Source organism: Protopterus annectens, chromosome 12.part0, assembly GCF_019279795.1.
Source record: "Protopterus annectens isolate FY-2018-M chromosome 12.part0, PAN1.0, whole genome shotgun sequence".
Lineage (NCBI taxonomy): Eukaryota > Metazoa > Chordata > Ceratodontiformes > Protopteridae > Protopterus > Protopterus annectens.
The window spans coordinates 284,272,833-284,289,567 of record NC_056746.1 but is presented as its reverse complement, the minus strand read 5'-3'; the positions used below and the strand labels follow the sequence as shown (position 1 = coordinate 284,289,567).

The following is a 16,735-nucleotide window of genomic DNA, read 5'->3' as shown; positions in this document are numbered from 1 at the left end:
CTGAGAGGACCCAGCCTAAGAGATCCTAAGAACCTGCTCCCTGGCTCCCCACAGGATTCTACAGAGAAACAGCATGTCACAATTACAGAGGACAAACAGCAGAAATCCCTCCCAGTGCAAAACCCTGTGAAACGGCTTGCCACGCTCCCAAAGGGTTACCTATACTCCTCCAATACCAGAAGAGGAAAAAAGACAGAGGCAAAACAAAAAGGTCTGCCTGACCAGGAAAAATATCCAAAGAAGACCGTTCCCCTATGGTATCTATGGTATTTTTGAAGGACTTTTCAATTGTAGGATAAGCAAGACATCAGGTAGTGAGGAAGCAGACCTCCCCAACCTGACAGACATCTTATCTTTAACCAAGACATTGATTAATGTCTAGAATCCCATGACTGAAAAGGTCGCCCCTGGCTAATGAGACTTCAACCAAGAGGGATGAATGCAGCCAGACCAACAGACACAATTTCATAAATGCTATACTTGCCAGGGCATCCAGTGCAGAAACTAAGCATGTGAAAAGATGGGATGGGCCATCACAAGAGCTTCCAGGTAAAAGCCAAATAATTCTCCCTGACCCCAGAACCAGGAGAGATGAGATGCACAGCTGAGGACCCCAGTGTGGTATATGACCATACCTCCTTGTCCACACCATCATCTTCTCAGAACACCCTGTTCATCAGCTGTGCAGTGGCAAAGTTCAAAGCTGTGGAATGACGAGCCCCTCCAAACAGCAAGAAGTCAATCTGAGGGTGGTAAGAAGGTGTCACTCCAGTCTGTTGATGGGTAATAATGGGGATAGAAGTGGCAGAATGAAGATGCTCTGGATTTACATGATGGTATCAACAAAGATGGTCTCCAAGGAGAGTTAGCATGGTGCTCAGAAAGGACAGTCCCCAAAGGCAGATCTAAGCCCAGATACAGGCAAAAAAACAAACAAAAAAAACAATCAAACACTAGACCACCCTTTCAGGAATGTGTCATCTCATAAAGAGTTACAGGAACTCCAAGACTCTGAAGTTTCACCTGTTTCAAAAACAAAGACCCTCACACATCACTACCAAACAGAACCACTGGAGAAGGAACTCTGAGCCCCCCCCCCCAAAAAAAGTATGGGGTCCTGATCATGTGAGCACTCAAAGGACTGGGAAAGGAAATCGAGTCAGGCCAGAAAGGGACCATGTTTAACAGAGAGATGCCTTCTGTGGGCCAATTGCTGGTGTTCAACTAAAATCCCTATAGGTGAAATCCCACACCAACAGCACTATGTTCCACCTACACCTAAAAAGCACCAGATCTATAACACCTGGAACACACAGACCCTGGAAGATGTTCATCTTCTGACTTCTGCTTGATCTAGGCTGACCAGTCCAAACAGCCTATGGCCAGATGCCCAAACAGAAGCAATTTTAGTGCCAAGTACCCCTAATCCATAGCACTGTGACTCAAGGGTCCAATTTTCAAGATAAGGCTTGGCAGTAATGGAACCAAGCTGATCAGGTGAATGAAAGACAACATTAACACCCAGAGATGGATTCCTCAGGGTGGAACTTAGGGTACCTGTATCCTGGTCTTCAAATCCTGCAAAATTTATTTTATTTTACTTATTTATTTTTTATTTTACATTTACTGACCGGGATAGTCTGTCTGGGTGTGAGCCCATTTTCAGCGGAGGCCCAGGGAGAAAAGCTGCAATAAAACAAGAATAACATCGACTGGTACAGTGTCGGTTTTACATAGAATTTAACAGAAATATTTAGAGACGACAAAGAAAGTATGATATGCAATTTAATATCCTTTAGTGAAAAGGAGAAAGTTATTACAATATATTAAAGTTGTGTTTGTGTATATATATATATATATATATATATATATATATATATATATATATATATATATATACACACACACACACACACACACACACACACTTTATTTTAGGGCAGGGGACCATCTTTAGTTGATCATTTGAGTATACTATAATGGATCTAGGACTGTTGAACGAAAGTTCAACAGTTCGAATCCACTATCACCAAATACACTAACGAAAGCGCTTTCACCGAAAAAGCGCTTTCGCTAAAGTATGTTAAAAAAATTAAATCTACTTTTATGCAGGGGGGCAAGCCCCCCTGCACCCCCCCATGTGGGGGGCTGTGCCCCTACCCCCTACTTTAGTATTGTCACTCTGAGATCAAACTACAGTGGGGAAAAGGGAATTTTCGGTTATCCACACCGTAGTACAACTGGCACAACAGGCATACTTACACGAAAATGCAGCTTCGGTGAAAAGCATTTTCATCTAAGTAAGCCCACCTATTCGCGATTCGGTAAAAAGTGCATTCGTGCAAGAGTCCTAGACCCACTATAATACGTGTACATATGTATACCCTTACAAAAGAAAAGAAAAAAAAATTATCAAATTATAGTCTTATTGTAGGTACCTGATAGGTGTTGTTAACAAGTGGGAGTGGGGTCCACGTCTAGACTATAAAATTTAGGGGATGAAATTTGATGTGGGCTTATGTGGTATTAGCCTGGCTTGGTAGAGGAACAGAGCCAGTTGTTAGTGAGGTAGTATTGGAGCACAGCTTTGAATTGGTGTAGGTTGGAAGCACTTAGGATGTGCTGGGGGGATTGAGTTCCGAAGTTTAGAACTGTAACGGGAGTAGAGGGTGCCTCCAGCTTTGCTGTTGCTTTTGGATATTTGGAGGAGTGTTTTGTGTGAGAATCAGAGTTGCCGAATGTTGGCATATGGTTGGAGTAACTGTTGTAGGGCTGGAGCTCTGTTTGGCTGGTACCAAAAATTACCCTCTCGTTAAAGGTTAGTCCTATGTACAAGGATGTCAAATTAGCAACTGAAATGCATGTTGGTTCTTCAAGGCTACGCCTATGCTGTAGGACAAATCACTCCCAAAGAAACACTGACAATGAACAACACAAGGAAATACCCAAGGAATAGAGAGAAATCTTGGTTCCAAATAATATGGACTGATTTGGTGATAAAAAGGGTATACACTGCAGTCAGAAAGGAACAGGTAGGTACAAAAGTGATTCTAATGCTGGGACTTTATATCAGTAGAATGTTCAAGGCTATAAACAGAAAAATGACCTCCTCCATGTGCCACACAATGACCTGTAATCATTTCTTTCATACCTCTCAACCTCTTAGCTCAAGAAATCTGGACAAAGCCCGACAAAAAGGGACACATTTTAAATATTGCCCGTAAAGACTTGGTTGCTAGAATAACAGGATTTGTGTTAGCATGCATTTTCTGGAGGATATGAAGTCTGAAACTCAAAAACATGTCATTAGTTAGTGACTTTAATCCCTAGATCATCCCAGTGATTTGTCAAAAAACAGAATTTTGAGGAACAATCCAAAAATATGAGGCAAAAATCTGGGCAGTCTGCAAAAATCTGTACAGTTGAGAGGTATGATTACTTTGTGTCACAAAGTACATATTTTTCTGTGCATCTCAATCCTTTTCTTCTGCACATTTCATTTTTTTTAAACTATCAACATGGTAAAAGTCATGCACTTAATATAAATTTAAATGCAACTCTAAGAAATTTAATGATTTCCAGTATCTATTTCTTTTGTTTTTTTATTCTTTATATACATTGTATCTTGCATACGCGATAGTTAACATTTGCTGTTTTTCCTTGTATTGTACAATAACATGTAAGGTTGTTAACTGTGGAGCTTTTCTCCCTGGGTCTCCACTAAAAGCCTGTCATAGTCCAGTTGGACTTTCCTGGTAAACAAATGCTAATAAATAAACAAACAATGAATACATTCCACTCTACATGCTGTCTTAATTATAACCCCCCTACATATTCTATATGCACTATAAAGCACTGCTATGATGTACTACATTACTGGATTCATACTAACTATATACCTTGCTCTATTAATCATACTTCTAAATATGTAAAAGACATATGCAAACATGCATTTAAGAGCGGACCTTGTAAGTAGCCCATCATTTATAAATTACACACTTCACTGCAGGCAATGCTGATTATGCACACCAATGTACTTACAATTTCCTTCACTGAATACCACATGAGTACGTTAACAGCATATAATGACAAAGATCTGCATATCCTACAACACTGTAGGATCTGAACCCCACAAAACTGTAACCCATTTGGTATAGATTCTGGTACCTGGTCGTGGGTCTTCATACTTCTCTTCTTTATACTGATCAACCACAATGTCAGTCTCCACAGAGATGAGTTTCTTCTTGTCAAATTCTCGCAGGTGGAGCAGCGTCAGCTCATCAAATTGCTCATAGCAAAACAGAACCTGTCAAAAGTATGGGGCAAGGACATTAGCAGAGCTAATTTTAACATGGATGTAGCTCACCAAAATACTCTCTGTTAGGAGACACTTCAGTTCTGAATCAAACTTGCACCATTTTCACTGCAAAGGAAGAACACTCCTACATTTTCAGCTATATTGTTGACAACCTGCTCTTACAACTTAAAGGGTTTGCGTTAGTAATATATGTAACATGGAATCCTGTTGATACACTGACAAATGATTAATTGAATACAGATATTCTGACACTAGCTGGCTAAAACCACTTTCAGCGAACAATGGAGTAGGTCTTTTTTTTTCTTTTTTTTTTGGGGGGGGGGCACACCCTACCCTCACACTTATATGCACCTACACCGAGATTGCACAACACAGAAAAGAAAAAAATCCAATGTTACTGGAAGTTGTTCCAAGGACTTGACTTCAGAGCACTGGTATTTACTTAAAGATTGCTCATCTACTGAAGTGCTCCTATGTAATACACTTCCTCCTAACAAATCACTGCAGAACATAATGCATAAGGGAGTTTGTTTTATAATCTGGATGTCCACTCTCACAGTCCAAAAGCAGTGTGCAATATGCAAGCAAGCTAGCCTTACATTAATAAGATGAAACTATGGTGCAGATTTTCAGCTGTATCACCCAAAAAAAATCACTGCATGCTGTGCTCTAATCTCCTCTACTATCTAAGGATTAACTAAACCTGCTGAAGAACCCAGGCTGGTAATGTTGTTGTGTCTTTCGGCTTTTCCCGGTTAGGGGTTGCCACAGCAGAACCCCTGTCCGCTAATGATTGGTAGTTGATTTTTACGTGCAGAGTTGCAAGCCCTGATGCACAACCTTCAACAAAGGTACGCCCATTCACGCATGTCTCCAAGCAGAACACGCTCTAGCTGAGAATCCAACCGGACAGCGTCTTACTGTGAGGCGACAACGCTACCGCAGCACCACCACCACCGCTGGTGAACCCAGGCTTGTAATGTTGTAGTTAATGTTTCAGCTCCATAAACATAGCCATATTTCTCTCCATTTTGTTTGGCTTTTAATTCAAAATTAGAGGAGTATAAGGCAAATGGAGGGAGGGAGAGCCTATACTGTACAATGACCTTACTTGAGCATCTAACAGTTATATTGAGTATGATCATACAATTGTACTGTGCTGTGCACAGGACTCACTGTTGCAGTATCAGTCATAACATGTGAGAAGAGTACAAAAGCAGTAAAACAGCCACAGAGATGAGAAGTGGAAGTATGAAAGTCATGCACCACTGAGTGCCAAAGTCTGCTCTGCTTTTTTGAAGGAAGTCCAGTTTGCAATGTTTAAAAAGGTGTGAATGGACGTCCATGTGACTGTCTCAAAAATACTTTGTGATGAGAATTAACTTAAAATAAATAAATAAAAATAACAGCTATACTACCTGCTGCCCTTGTGGACCGCTCCCTAATCTGACCACAAGTTTTTTTTTCTATGTTGGTTATGACAGAAGGAAATACAGCTACCTAACCTTCCATAAAGGATTTCCTTAGAGACAGGTCTTAGGTCTTCCCTGCTTGTTTGGCATAAAGGACACAAAAACCTAGTCAGTCTGCCTAGTCCTGTCTAGACAAAATCTTAATTACTTATGCACATCTAAGATCTGCACAGCATGATTTTTTTTCTCTTTTGTTCTACAGATCTGGAAAAAATTACATAGAAATAAAACAGAAATTGTGGTAACAATTCATGCAGAATAATGTTCTGAAGGAAGAAGAGTGAGGATTAAGGGAAGCAAGAACTAACCAGTGTATGCAATGTTAGACAGATGATCGTTTTAAAAAAGAAAGTACAGTTGTGTAAGACCTTACCATAATGGTAGATGTCTTTCTCTTCACTGTTGCAGTATTCTTTACAATAAGGATCCCCTGCCAAGGGCATCACGATGTCTAGCCAGTACATTAATGCCTTTAGGTTGCATTAACGTCCAGACATACCATCCTCAGAACTGCAAGTGGACCATCAGAAGGAGGAAGTAAGTGAATACTGCAACAGTGAAGAGAAGGACATCTACTGTTATGGTAAGATCTTACACAAATGTACCATGTCCTTCCATTTCACTGTTGCAGTATTCTTTACAATAGGGAGAGTGCAAAAGCTCAGGAAGAAGGGGGGGGGGTGGACCAGCAGAACTCTCTAGGAACCCATGAAGAATGGCCCCAGCAAAGCCAGCTTTAGCTCTTGATAGCTCATCTAACTTAGAATGTTTGGTAAACATATGCACAAAAGTCCACGTAGCTGCCTCAAGAATATAGTTAGTATCCAAACCCTTGAAAAAAGCACCAGAAGAAGCCACAGGCCACAGCTACACTAGAATGAGCCTTAATAGAAGGAAGACTCTTACCTTAAAAGGAATAACAAAAAGACATGGCTTTAGAAATCCAAGAAGACAGTTTGCTTGGACACAGCCAATCCTAAAGACCTAGGATGAAAAGAAACAAAAAGCTGATCAGATTTACGAAAAGTCTTAGTCTTAGCCAAATAAAATCTGAGTTGTCTATGCACATCCAATGCGTGCAGTACCTTCTCACTGGCATATTGCAGAGAAGAGTAAAAGTGGGCAAATGAATACACTGATTAAGGGACAACTCATTCACCGCCTTAGGCTAAAAGAAGGATTAGTATGAAGGGACACCCTGTCCTTAAGAAACACCAAAAAAGGAGGACAAGCCATAAGGGCTTGAAGCTCATTCCCTTGCTGTAACTGAGATCAGAGGAAGAAGGGAATGAAAAAAGGAAATAAGAGTTAGAGCTTTGGGAGGAGGCAGGGATGCCAGCATAGGAAGTCTGGATGTTGCACCCCAGAAAGGCATGATCCTGAGAAGAGTCAGAAAGGACTTTTTGAAATTTACAGTGAACCCCAGATTCTGCAGAAGGGAGACTGCAAAATGGTGGGAGGATGGCATAATGATTTAGGTGTTTACCTTGCAGACACAAGGTGCAGGGTTCGATTCTCACATGGGGTAGTTGGCTAGGCTTAAAAATGGCTCACAATGGCAGTTAGCCTAGTACTAATCTATGAACCTATGAAGATATTGCAACAAAGTCTCTGGAGAAGATGCCTGAAGCAGGAGGTCATCCACGTAGGGAAAGACTTGTATTCCCCTTAGCCTGCAAAAAACAATCACAGGAGTGAGACATTTGGTGAATACCCTCGGGGCAGTAGAAAGGCTAAAGTGCAAAGCAGAGAACTGAAAATGCCAAGATACAACAGAAAAACAAAAACCTCCTGAAAAGGGGATGAATCGGGATATGAAGATGAGCATCCTTAAGATCCAGAGACACCAGATTAGTCTGAGGAAGCAGAAGAGGGAACAAAGTCTGAAGGACAACATTGGAAAACAGGGGCTCTTCAGAAAATTGTTTAGATGAGAGAGGTCCAGAATAGGTCTCCAAGTGCCCTCTTTCCTGGGCACCAAAAACATTCTGGTGTAAAACCACTTCTTCTGGGAAACTGGAACTTCCTGAATGGTTTCCTGAGTCAAGTGATCCCGAAGCATCCCTGGAAAGAAAGGCAACTGTTCCTGATGGGGCTGAGGAATGCCCATAAAAGGGGCAGAGATTTCCAGACCATGAAATACTCAGGGAGAATAATGGACAGGACCCACGAATCTTGAGTAATCTTTAACCCAACAAGAAAGGAAAGGGAAAGATAAAGAGAAATGTGGATGAGAACAGGATAGACTGCATCTGGTTTGTCAGGAAAAGGAGACTTCTATGGTACAGAAGTTGGGTAGCTTTAGCAGGAGGAGCCCGCTTCCCATCCTTCTTACTTTTGGAGGGAGGGCAAGACTGCCTACAAACAAAGGCTGGCTTATTTAGGTAATTCCTCTGAAATTTAGGCACAGGAGAAACAAAACATGTTTAAGTTCCTGCAAGGCCTTGCCCTTATCCTGAAGAGACAAACAAATCAGCAGCATTTTCACCAAACAAGTGTTTGCTGTCCAGAGGATCATCTGTCAGCTTACCCTTAATATCATCAGGCAAAGGTTGAAGCCGAAGCCAGGAGTATCTCCTCATTATAAAACCAAAGGCAGCCACCCTAGAAGAAGCATCTGCTGCATCATAACTACATTTAATGGAATGGCGAGCCACATGGGATGAAGCCCCTAACTGAGAAAGAGCAGAAGTCTTCCCTTCAGAGTCAGAGAGATCAGAAATAACCTGACAAGCCTGGAAAAGAGTGGGAAAATGTACCTGGACATACGGGTCTGATAACTGACAGCCCTAAAAGCTAAGGTAGCAAAGGTATAAACTTTCTTACCTAGCCTTTCCATAGTTCTGGTGTCTTTATCAGAAGGAAGTAACTTAGTAGAAGGCAGCAACTGGGATGGCTTGTCAGAAGCCACAGACACCACAGAAGAGTCAGCAAAATGGCACCTATATAGAAATTTACAGTCCTCAGGTACCCTATAAAACTTATCAGGAGCCTTAGATGCAGTATATAAAAAAAAAAAGATATCCAACAAGGCAGCCAAAATAGGAAGTACAGCAGAAGGTCTAGAACAGTCCATCTGCAGGAACCTATAATATCGTTTCTGTACCTCAGAAACCTGGGCACTTTCCCATTTAAAAAACTCCATCATTCTGGAGATTGCGTCCCCAAAATAAATTTTCTCAAAAGAAGTATCAGGACTAGTAGATTCCTATTCCTCTGACCCATAGTCTAAAGGACAGGTAAACTGAGATGAATAAGCAAGGGCTTCCTCATCTGAATCCACCTCCTCCTCAGAAGAATCCTGTTCCCTGGGTTTTTTTTTAAGAGGAATGAAGGACCAAGGGTGGGCTGGAACACCGACCCCATGAGGAGGTTTCAAAGCCATCAAAGCATAAAACAAACCATGAGTAAAATTCTACCAACAATTCACTCTGCGGGCCCTTAGGAGCTGGAGAAATATGCCTAATCTTTTGTTTTTTCTTCAAGGGGACATCCACCTTATAAAACTTAGAAGGCTCCACCTTGGATGGCATTTAAGAATAGTAGCTGGAACTTCCTCCCTGACCAAAATCTAAGGAACACCCCTAGGCCCCTCAGAAATAATTAGCTGTAGTTCCTCCTGAATGTCTAAAGTGGGCATCTGCAAATCCTTCAAGGACGTGCATAAGATTGGATCCAGGCCAGCTTCTGAAATGGTAACGGCAGAAGAATCTAATGGTGGAGCCGGGTGAATCTTTGGGCTTTCACTTGCTTCAGGAGAAATGTCTGGCAAAGGTTGCACAGCTGAAGAATTAGACTTGGGCTTCTTGGCCTTCTTCATGGAGGGCTGTCCCTCAGAGTGGAAAATTCCTGCTACAGTGTCTTTAGCTATAAGTCAGTAAGAGAAGTCAGGGATGCAAGTTCAGTATGAAGACATGACCAGCATAAATAACAGCTAGCATATCTTTACACCAATGTTTCTGGACTTCAGGATCAGACGATCACAGCAGATTACCAGGCTATCGACCCGGAGGTCATTCCAAGCCTAGCCTTTTCATCCCAACGTAATACCATAGAAATGTTAGTTAATACCCAAGACTGCATTTAGTAATGGCTGCTCATGTCCAGGAGGGATGTGAGCACTATCCCCAGTAAGAATTTATGGTGTCCCATCAACTCGTCCAGGTTCCTCTTGAACAGTGTCATAGAGGTGCTCTGTTTCACATAAATAGGTAGCCTATTCCAAAGTTGTGGCAGTCACTGGGAGATAAATCTGTCTTTCCAGCATGTCCTATTAAAGTTGCAAGCCATATTTAAGCCCCTAGAATGGGTAGTCCTAGTCCCATTTGATTTACCGATATGCATCAAGTTCATTAGGTTTGGGTCTGAGATTGCTCTGTAAGCCAGACATAAGTCTCCCCTAAGAAGTCCATAGGATACAGAGTATAGTGACAGGGACTTTAATCGGTCTGCGGAAAGCAAGTGCTGGAGTCCCTTGATCTACTTTGTTAGAAACCTCTGAGGTCTCTCCAATTGCTGCAGGTGCTTTGTACGGTACATGCCAAACAAGGCATTATACTCAATTATATGTGGGATTAGTGATGAGTACAGAGGGGTTATAACCTCTTTTGGTCTTGAGGCAATGCCTTTCCTAATCAAGTCCGCTATGTAGAAAGCCTTCCTTACTACAGTAGACGCATGGTGGTCGAAGTTAAGGTCGCAGTCAACTTGTGATCCCAGGTCCATTTCCACTTCATGGATACTTAGGGTATTGTTGTTGATTTGATAGTGTGAAGGGACATGGTTTTTCCCGAAGGGAATGATGATACATTTCATTGCATTCAGTTTGAGACCATGACTAAGACCCTCCCGGAGTATACAGACATAATTTGGAGATGCAATAATTGCACCCAGTTTGCATTCGTCTGCTGACCTAGTCAGCCACACCCATTAGTTTTGACCTGAACTTCTGAGAAGTATAGATTTGTACCTCTTGTAACAATGCCCTGGATTCTTAAGGTGCCTGTGTGCATTTTCCCAAAGTATAGGTGATGTCGTGTCTGAAGTCAGGGTCTGGTTCTCCCAGGCTCTACAAATGGGAAACCCTGGACTAGTATCACATGAGCCATTCAATCTGAATTCCTTTTTAGATAGAGGAATGAAAGGAAAGGAAAGAAAAGGAATTACTGAGTTCAGAGACTAAAGATAGCAGTACCAGGGATTTCTCAGGTATCACAAGTTTCTTCACAAGCAACTTCACCAACAGGACCATGACAATGGAAGCTGGTATGGACTCAGTGTCTTCAGGACGGTTACTTAATGATTGTCAGGTAGCCTGGGTAAAGAAAGAATTAAGACCAAAAACAAAAAGCCTAAAAGTCTCCATGTCTAGGATGGTGCCTAGAAAGCATTTCATATGGGGAAGGGTGAGGCTGGATTTCTACTGTTTCAGAGATACCTCTAGTTAGGCAAAGGAATGTACCGTGCAGTTTAATTGTCTTTAACTCTTCCTGGAAATTCACTTGATTTAGACAGTTGTCCAGGAAGGGGAAATCTGGATTCCCTATAATATGCGGTGGGCAAAGACCAAAACTAAGCATTTTTTAATATCCTGGGAGCAGTGGGCAGCCCAAAGGACAAAGATGTGAAAGAAACAGTTGTGTAAATCTTACCATAACAGCAGATGTCCTTCTAATCACTGTTACAGTATTCTTCACCTAAAGGAGAGTACAAGAGCTCAAGAGGATACCTGGGAGAATGGGAGGAAAAAATCAGAGAAGAATTCTCCACAAACCCAATCAGGATAGCCCTGGCAAACACTGCTCTGGCTCTGGAAATAACACCCAACTTGTAGTGTTTACTAAAGTATAAACCAAGGAAGGAGTAGCAGCCTCAAAGACAGAACTGCTATCCAGAACCTTGAACAAGGCACCAGAGGAGGGAACTGCCTTAGTAGAATGTGCCTTTAGAGACGTGGAAAGACATTTGCAATGAAAAGACTAACAAAGGGAAATGGCCTTAGAAATCCAGGAGGAGAGGATTTGATTAGAAACATCCAAACCCAAAGTCCTGGGATGAAAAGAAAAAAAAGCTGCTCAGATTTGTAAAAAAATTTAATTTTATCTAAATAATATTTGGTCTGCCTATATAAATCTAAGGTGTGAATAACCTTCTCACTGGAAGACTGCAGAAAATGAAAAAAGAAAGTAAGATGAATAGACTGGTCAAGGCATAACTCACTGACCACCTTGGGCATAAAAGGATTAATATGAAGACACACAATGTCTCTATGGAAAACTAAAAAGAAGGAACAGCCATGACAGTCTGAAGTTCGGGTGCCCTCTTGTCTGCAGTAAGAACCAAAACCAGAACTGTCTTCCAAGTACAATGTTGCAAGGAATCTGAGGAACCAGGCTCAGTGAGCCTGGGTCAATTTTTCGAGTAAAGAACTGAGGTTCCAAGAAGACTGAATACACTTCTTGGGAGGCCTGATATGAAGTACGCTTTTAAGAAATTGTTTGACCTCAAACCTAGAGGTCAGAGGGGGATTCAAGGGCAGACAAGCAGAAATTGCTGAAAGGTGAGCTGTCAGTGAATATGTCAACCTAGCATGGAGCATATCACACAAATAAGACAGAACCTAAGGAACCTCCACTGACAGGGGATCCTGATGGTGAGAAAGGTATCAGACAAAAAATCTATTCCATCTAGGTTTATCGGTAGATACTAGGCTATTGGCCCTAGGGCCTATATAAGCCTAGCCAAACGGTACCCTGGCTTTTGCCACCCAGGAAAATTATTTTCCTGTGCCCCTGTCAAGCAGAGCCACAGACGTGATCCCCAGGGTGAATTTCCTATCTCCCATCCAATCATCGAGATTTTTCTTGAAAAGTGCTAATGAGGAGCTTTGTTGGATATAGATAAGTAGTTTGTTCCAGAGTATGGGAAGTCTCCGAGACAGGAATCTATCCCTCCAGCATGTTCTGTTTATTGTGGTAACAAGGTTTAGGTCCCTAGAGCATGCAGCTAGGAGGGATTGGGATTTCTTTAAGTGGAGCATGTCCAACAGCTCTGGGTTTGACACAGTTTTGTAAGTTAGGCAGAGCACGCCTCTGAGTAGGCGATACGCGACAGAGTAAAGCTAGATTTTTTTAGATGGTCTGCGTAGGGCATCTATTTGAGGCCAGTAATCCTCTTTATGAGGTATTTCTGTGTCCTTTCCAGTTATTGTAGATGTCTTGTGAGGTACATATCAAAAGGGGTGTTGTACTCTATAATGGGTCTAATGAGTGATGAGCAGAGGGAACAATGACCTCTTTCTTCCTGGATGAGAAACCTTTTGTGATGAGGTGTGCCGTGTAGAAGGATTTCCTGACTTCTGTGGCGATGTGATTATCAAAAGAGAGACTACTGTCCACCTGTGTCCCAAGGTCTCATCACACTTTCGGTGTTAAGCAGACTACCACTTATGTGGTAGTTCACGGGTACAGAGTTTTTACCAAAAGGGATGACAATGCACTTTTTGGCACTGAGCTTGAGGCCATGGCTTTGACACCAGGCATCTGTCTCAGTGAGGCCCTTTTGTAGGATGTCCACATCATTAGAAATTTTGATTATGGTTCCTAGTTTGCAGTCAGTTCGTTCTGTAGTTCATGTAGTACACAGCCTGGGTTGTTGTCAGGTCCCATGGATGTGGTGTTCTTGGCTTTGGAGAGAATTTTTTTACCTGGGCAGCCATGATTACAGGAACTTTGCATTCTTCCGGTATAGAGATGGGCCCTTTAGGGGGTGAGAGAGGGGTAAAGTTAGCACTTAACCTATCTGCCAGGATGTTGGCAATATCAGTTGGTTCTGTATATTTAGTGCCATTGTGCTGTAACTCAGAGCAGATCTGAGTGTTGCCATTGAGATTCTTGACATAGCTATAGAATGCTTTGTGGTTGTCTTTAGAATCAGTGGCAATTTTGTTTTCGTAACTAGCTTTGGAGGATTTTATGAGGGATCTCAGCTTCTTATGGAAGCTGACCACGGAGTTTCTCCAATCATTTGATTTTACTCTTTTTTGCAACAGTTTCTTTCTTCTGTTGTAGAGTTTGTTTATGGCAGGGGACCACCAGATTGGCTTCCTTTTTTTGGAGGATAGCATCTTGGTTCTGTTAGGGATTGCATGATCCATGCACTTGTGTAAGTGCTTATAAAGTGCATTTGTATAGGATTCAGCAGTCGTACCTCTATTGTCCGTCAGCATGGGTGTCGTGAACTTTGCCACTTCTGTCTTAAAAAGCGTGAAGTTGGCTTTGAAGAAATTTTTTACGGTGGTTCCCCTAATGGGGGGTGTGGGTGGGATGTGGATGTCTAGGGTGATTGGTTTGTGGTCAGATCTGACCAAAGAGGAATTGACCTCTGGTGTGGAAAACCGGTTGCTCATGTTAGTAATGACCAGGTCTAGGATATTGCTGCCCCTGGTGGGGGTGTGGATAAGTTGATACAAGGCATTGGAATTTATGAATTCCACAAAACATTGAACACAAGAGTTGGTACATGAGTTTTCCCAGTTAATGGTGGGGTAGTTGAAATCGCCCATTATTAGGGGTGTTTGGCTGTACCCTAATAGTTTCCAGTGTAGCAAGAAATGAGGAGTGGGAATCCTGGGGCATAGTGGGGGATCTGTAGCAAGCTACAATTTGGATTGCGGTCTTGCCCAGAGTTAGTTGCACTTGGATAATCTTGGATGCATTATGCTGAGCAACTAGCCTGGAGGTGTGTATATCCTTAATGAATATGGACACTCCTCCGCCTTTAGTGCTTCGGTCTAGGTTAGGTGGCCAAACGGTGTGGTATGAATTATAGCCTGGAAATGCAGGGGTGCTCTCTGGAGCCTTGAACGAGGTCTCTGTCACTGCACAGATGTCGATGTTCTCCATTTTAAGGAGAGTGAGTGCATTTTGAGGTTTAGACTTCTAGCATTAAGTAGCATTACCATCGGATTTTGCTTGCTTGTACCTGTTACGGTGGTGAATTTGCCATTTGAATCTTGCCTAAAAAAGGCACTATATGGGGTGGCAAGAGCCTCAGCCAGTATCCGGAATCCCAAGGGTGACAGGTGCAGGCCATCTCTGGCAAAGTACAGACATATATGATTTCCTGGTAGTGGGTTTCCTGGTCTCTCGCAGAACTAAAAGCATGTCCTCTGAAAACAGGTGCCTAAAAGGCATCAAAACAGTATCACCCACAGTCTCATTTGAAGACTGGACAAATGAGGACAGATGAGCGAACCCTTATCTTGTGTGAAAAGATCGACCAGGTGAGGTAACTTCTTGTGACTGCAACTGGCCAAGTGAGAAAGAAGGAAGCATCAATCCTGTCTGGGTCAAAAGGGAGTCACCAGCAAAATTTTGGAAGAATCCTGCCTGATCTTGTGCAGAACTCTTGTTAACAATGGAAGTGGAGGGGAGGCATACAAGAACATACCCTTTAAAGGAAAAGATAGGACATCCACTTTCCAAGCCAGAGGACTTGGGGTCTGAAACAGAATAGAGGGAGTTATCTGTTCACAAAGGAGGCAAAAATATCTACCTGAGGAATACCCCACTGATAGACAATGAGGAACATATCTCTGTGAAGCATCCATTTATGACCTTGTGTGCTGGAGCTGCTCAAGGAGTCTGGCACTAGACTGAATTCTGAGAGAATGTAAACTGCCTGAAGAAACATTTGATACTGGATAGCTAGATCACAGACCTGAACAGCCAGTATGCAAAGAAGATAGGCCTTTGTGCCCCCGGCTTGTTAACAAATCACATCACTGTGGTATTGTCTGTGAAAACTTTGAGGGGGCCTGGGATGAAAGAGGAAATGAAAGGCCTGTAGAACCAGAAGCAGATCCCTCACCTCCTTGATGCTGATGTGGTATGACCTCTGATAAAGCAGCCAGAGACCCTGAACCTTTAGAGGCTGCAGGAGGCACCCCGCCCCCTGTCTGAGGCATCTGTAATGAACTCCTGAGTGGGAAATGGAGCTTTAAAAAGCCCCAGGTTGAAAGAAAGTTGATAAAACCACCACTGAAGCTCAAGCTTGAGAAAGGGAAGAAAGGGTACCAGGAATTCCAGGGGCAGCCGTGTTGAAGCCACACTGATCCGAGGTACCACTGAAGTTTCCTCGTTTGAAGCCTGGCAAAAGGGAGCATGTACCTTTCTTTTGTGGGACCAAAAACATTCTGGAATAAAAACCCTTCCCTACCTGGGTGGGAGGCATGTTTTGAATGGTGCCCTCAGCCAAGAGAGAGAGAAAAACCTCTGCAAAATGAGAACGTTGTTCCCAAGGAGGTTGAAAAATGTCTGAAAAAATAAGAAGGGACTTCCAAATCATGAAATATCCCTGGCAAATGAAGGACAGAACCCAGAAGTCTGAAGTGATTTTTAGCCAATTTGGAAAAGACAGGGAAAGAGTGAAGGAAAAGAGAACCTGGCCAAGAGAAAGCGGGAGCAAACCATCAAATAGAACCAGGCTTACCCTGAAAAGAAGGTTTCTGGGAGTGAGGGGTTTAAGCAAACTTAGCAGGAGTAACACTCTTAGAACACTTCTTGCCTTTGACAGAAGAGCAGGATTGCCTACAAAAAAACGAAGACTTGGAGGAATAGTTCCTCTGAAATTTAGGAATGTGAGAAACAAAATTATGTATAAGCTTCTGTAAGGCTTTGCCCTCGTCTTGGAAGGACTTGAAAAGGTCAGCAGCAGATCCAAAGAGCCTTTTATTATCTAAAGGAGCATCCAAAAGTTTGGCCTTAATGTCATCAGGCAAAGCCCAAAGTAAAGAATAATGCCTCATAACTGAACCAAAGGGAGCAGCCCTGGAAGAGGCATCAGCTGCATTTGATCGAATGATGGGCAACTTGTGAAGTGAAGTCCAGCAGGGAAAGGGCCAAAGCCTTTCCCTAAGAGTTAGAAACGTCAGACACCACCTTAG

At 42.5% G+C, this 16,735-nt stretch overlaps 1 protein-coding gene across 1 annotated transcript in view; it reads right to left on the bottom strand.

Annotated features, from left to right (window-relative positions):
* The window catches only part of TRAP1 (TNF receptor associated protein 1), a 950,501-nt gene that overhangs the window by 181,969 nt on the left and 751,797 nt on the right, over window positions 1–16,735 (bottom strand). Inside the window, exon 14 of the mRNA XM_044089342.1 lies at window positions 4,168–4,306. Within this exon, the coding sequence (XP_043945277.1) occupies window positions 4,168–4,306 (139 nt within the window). The remainder of the gene's footprint in view (window positions 1–4,167; window positions 4,307–16,735) is intronic.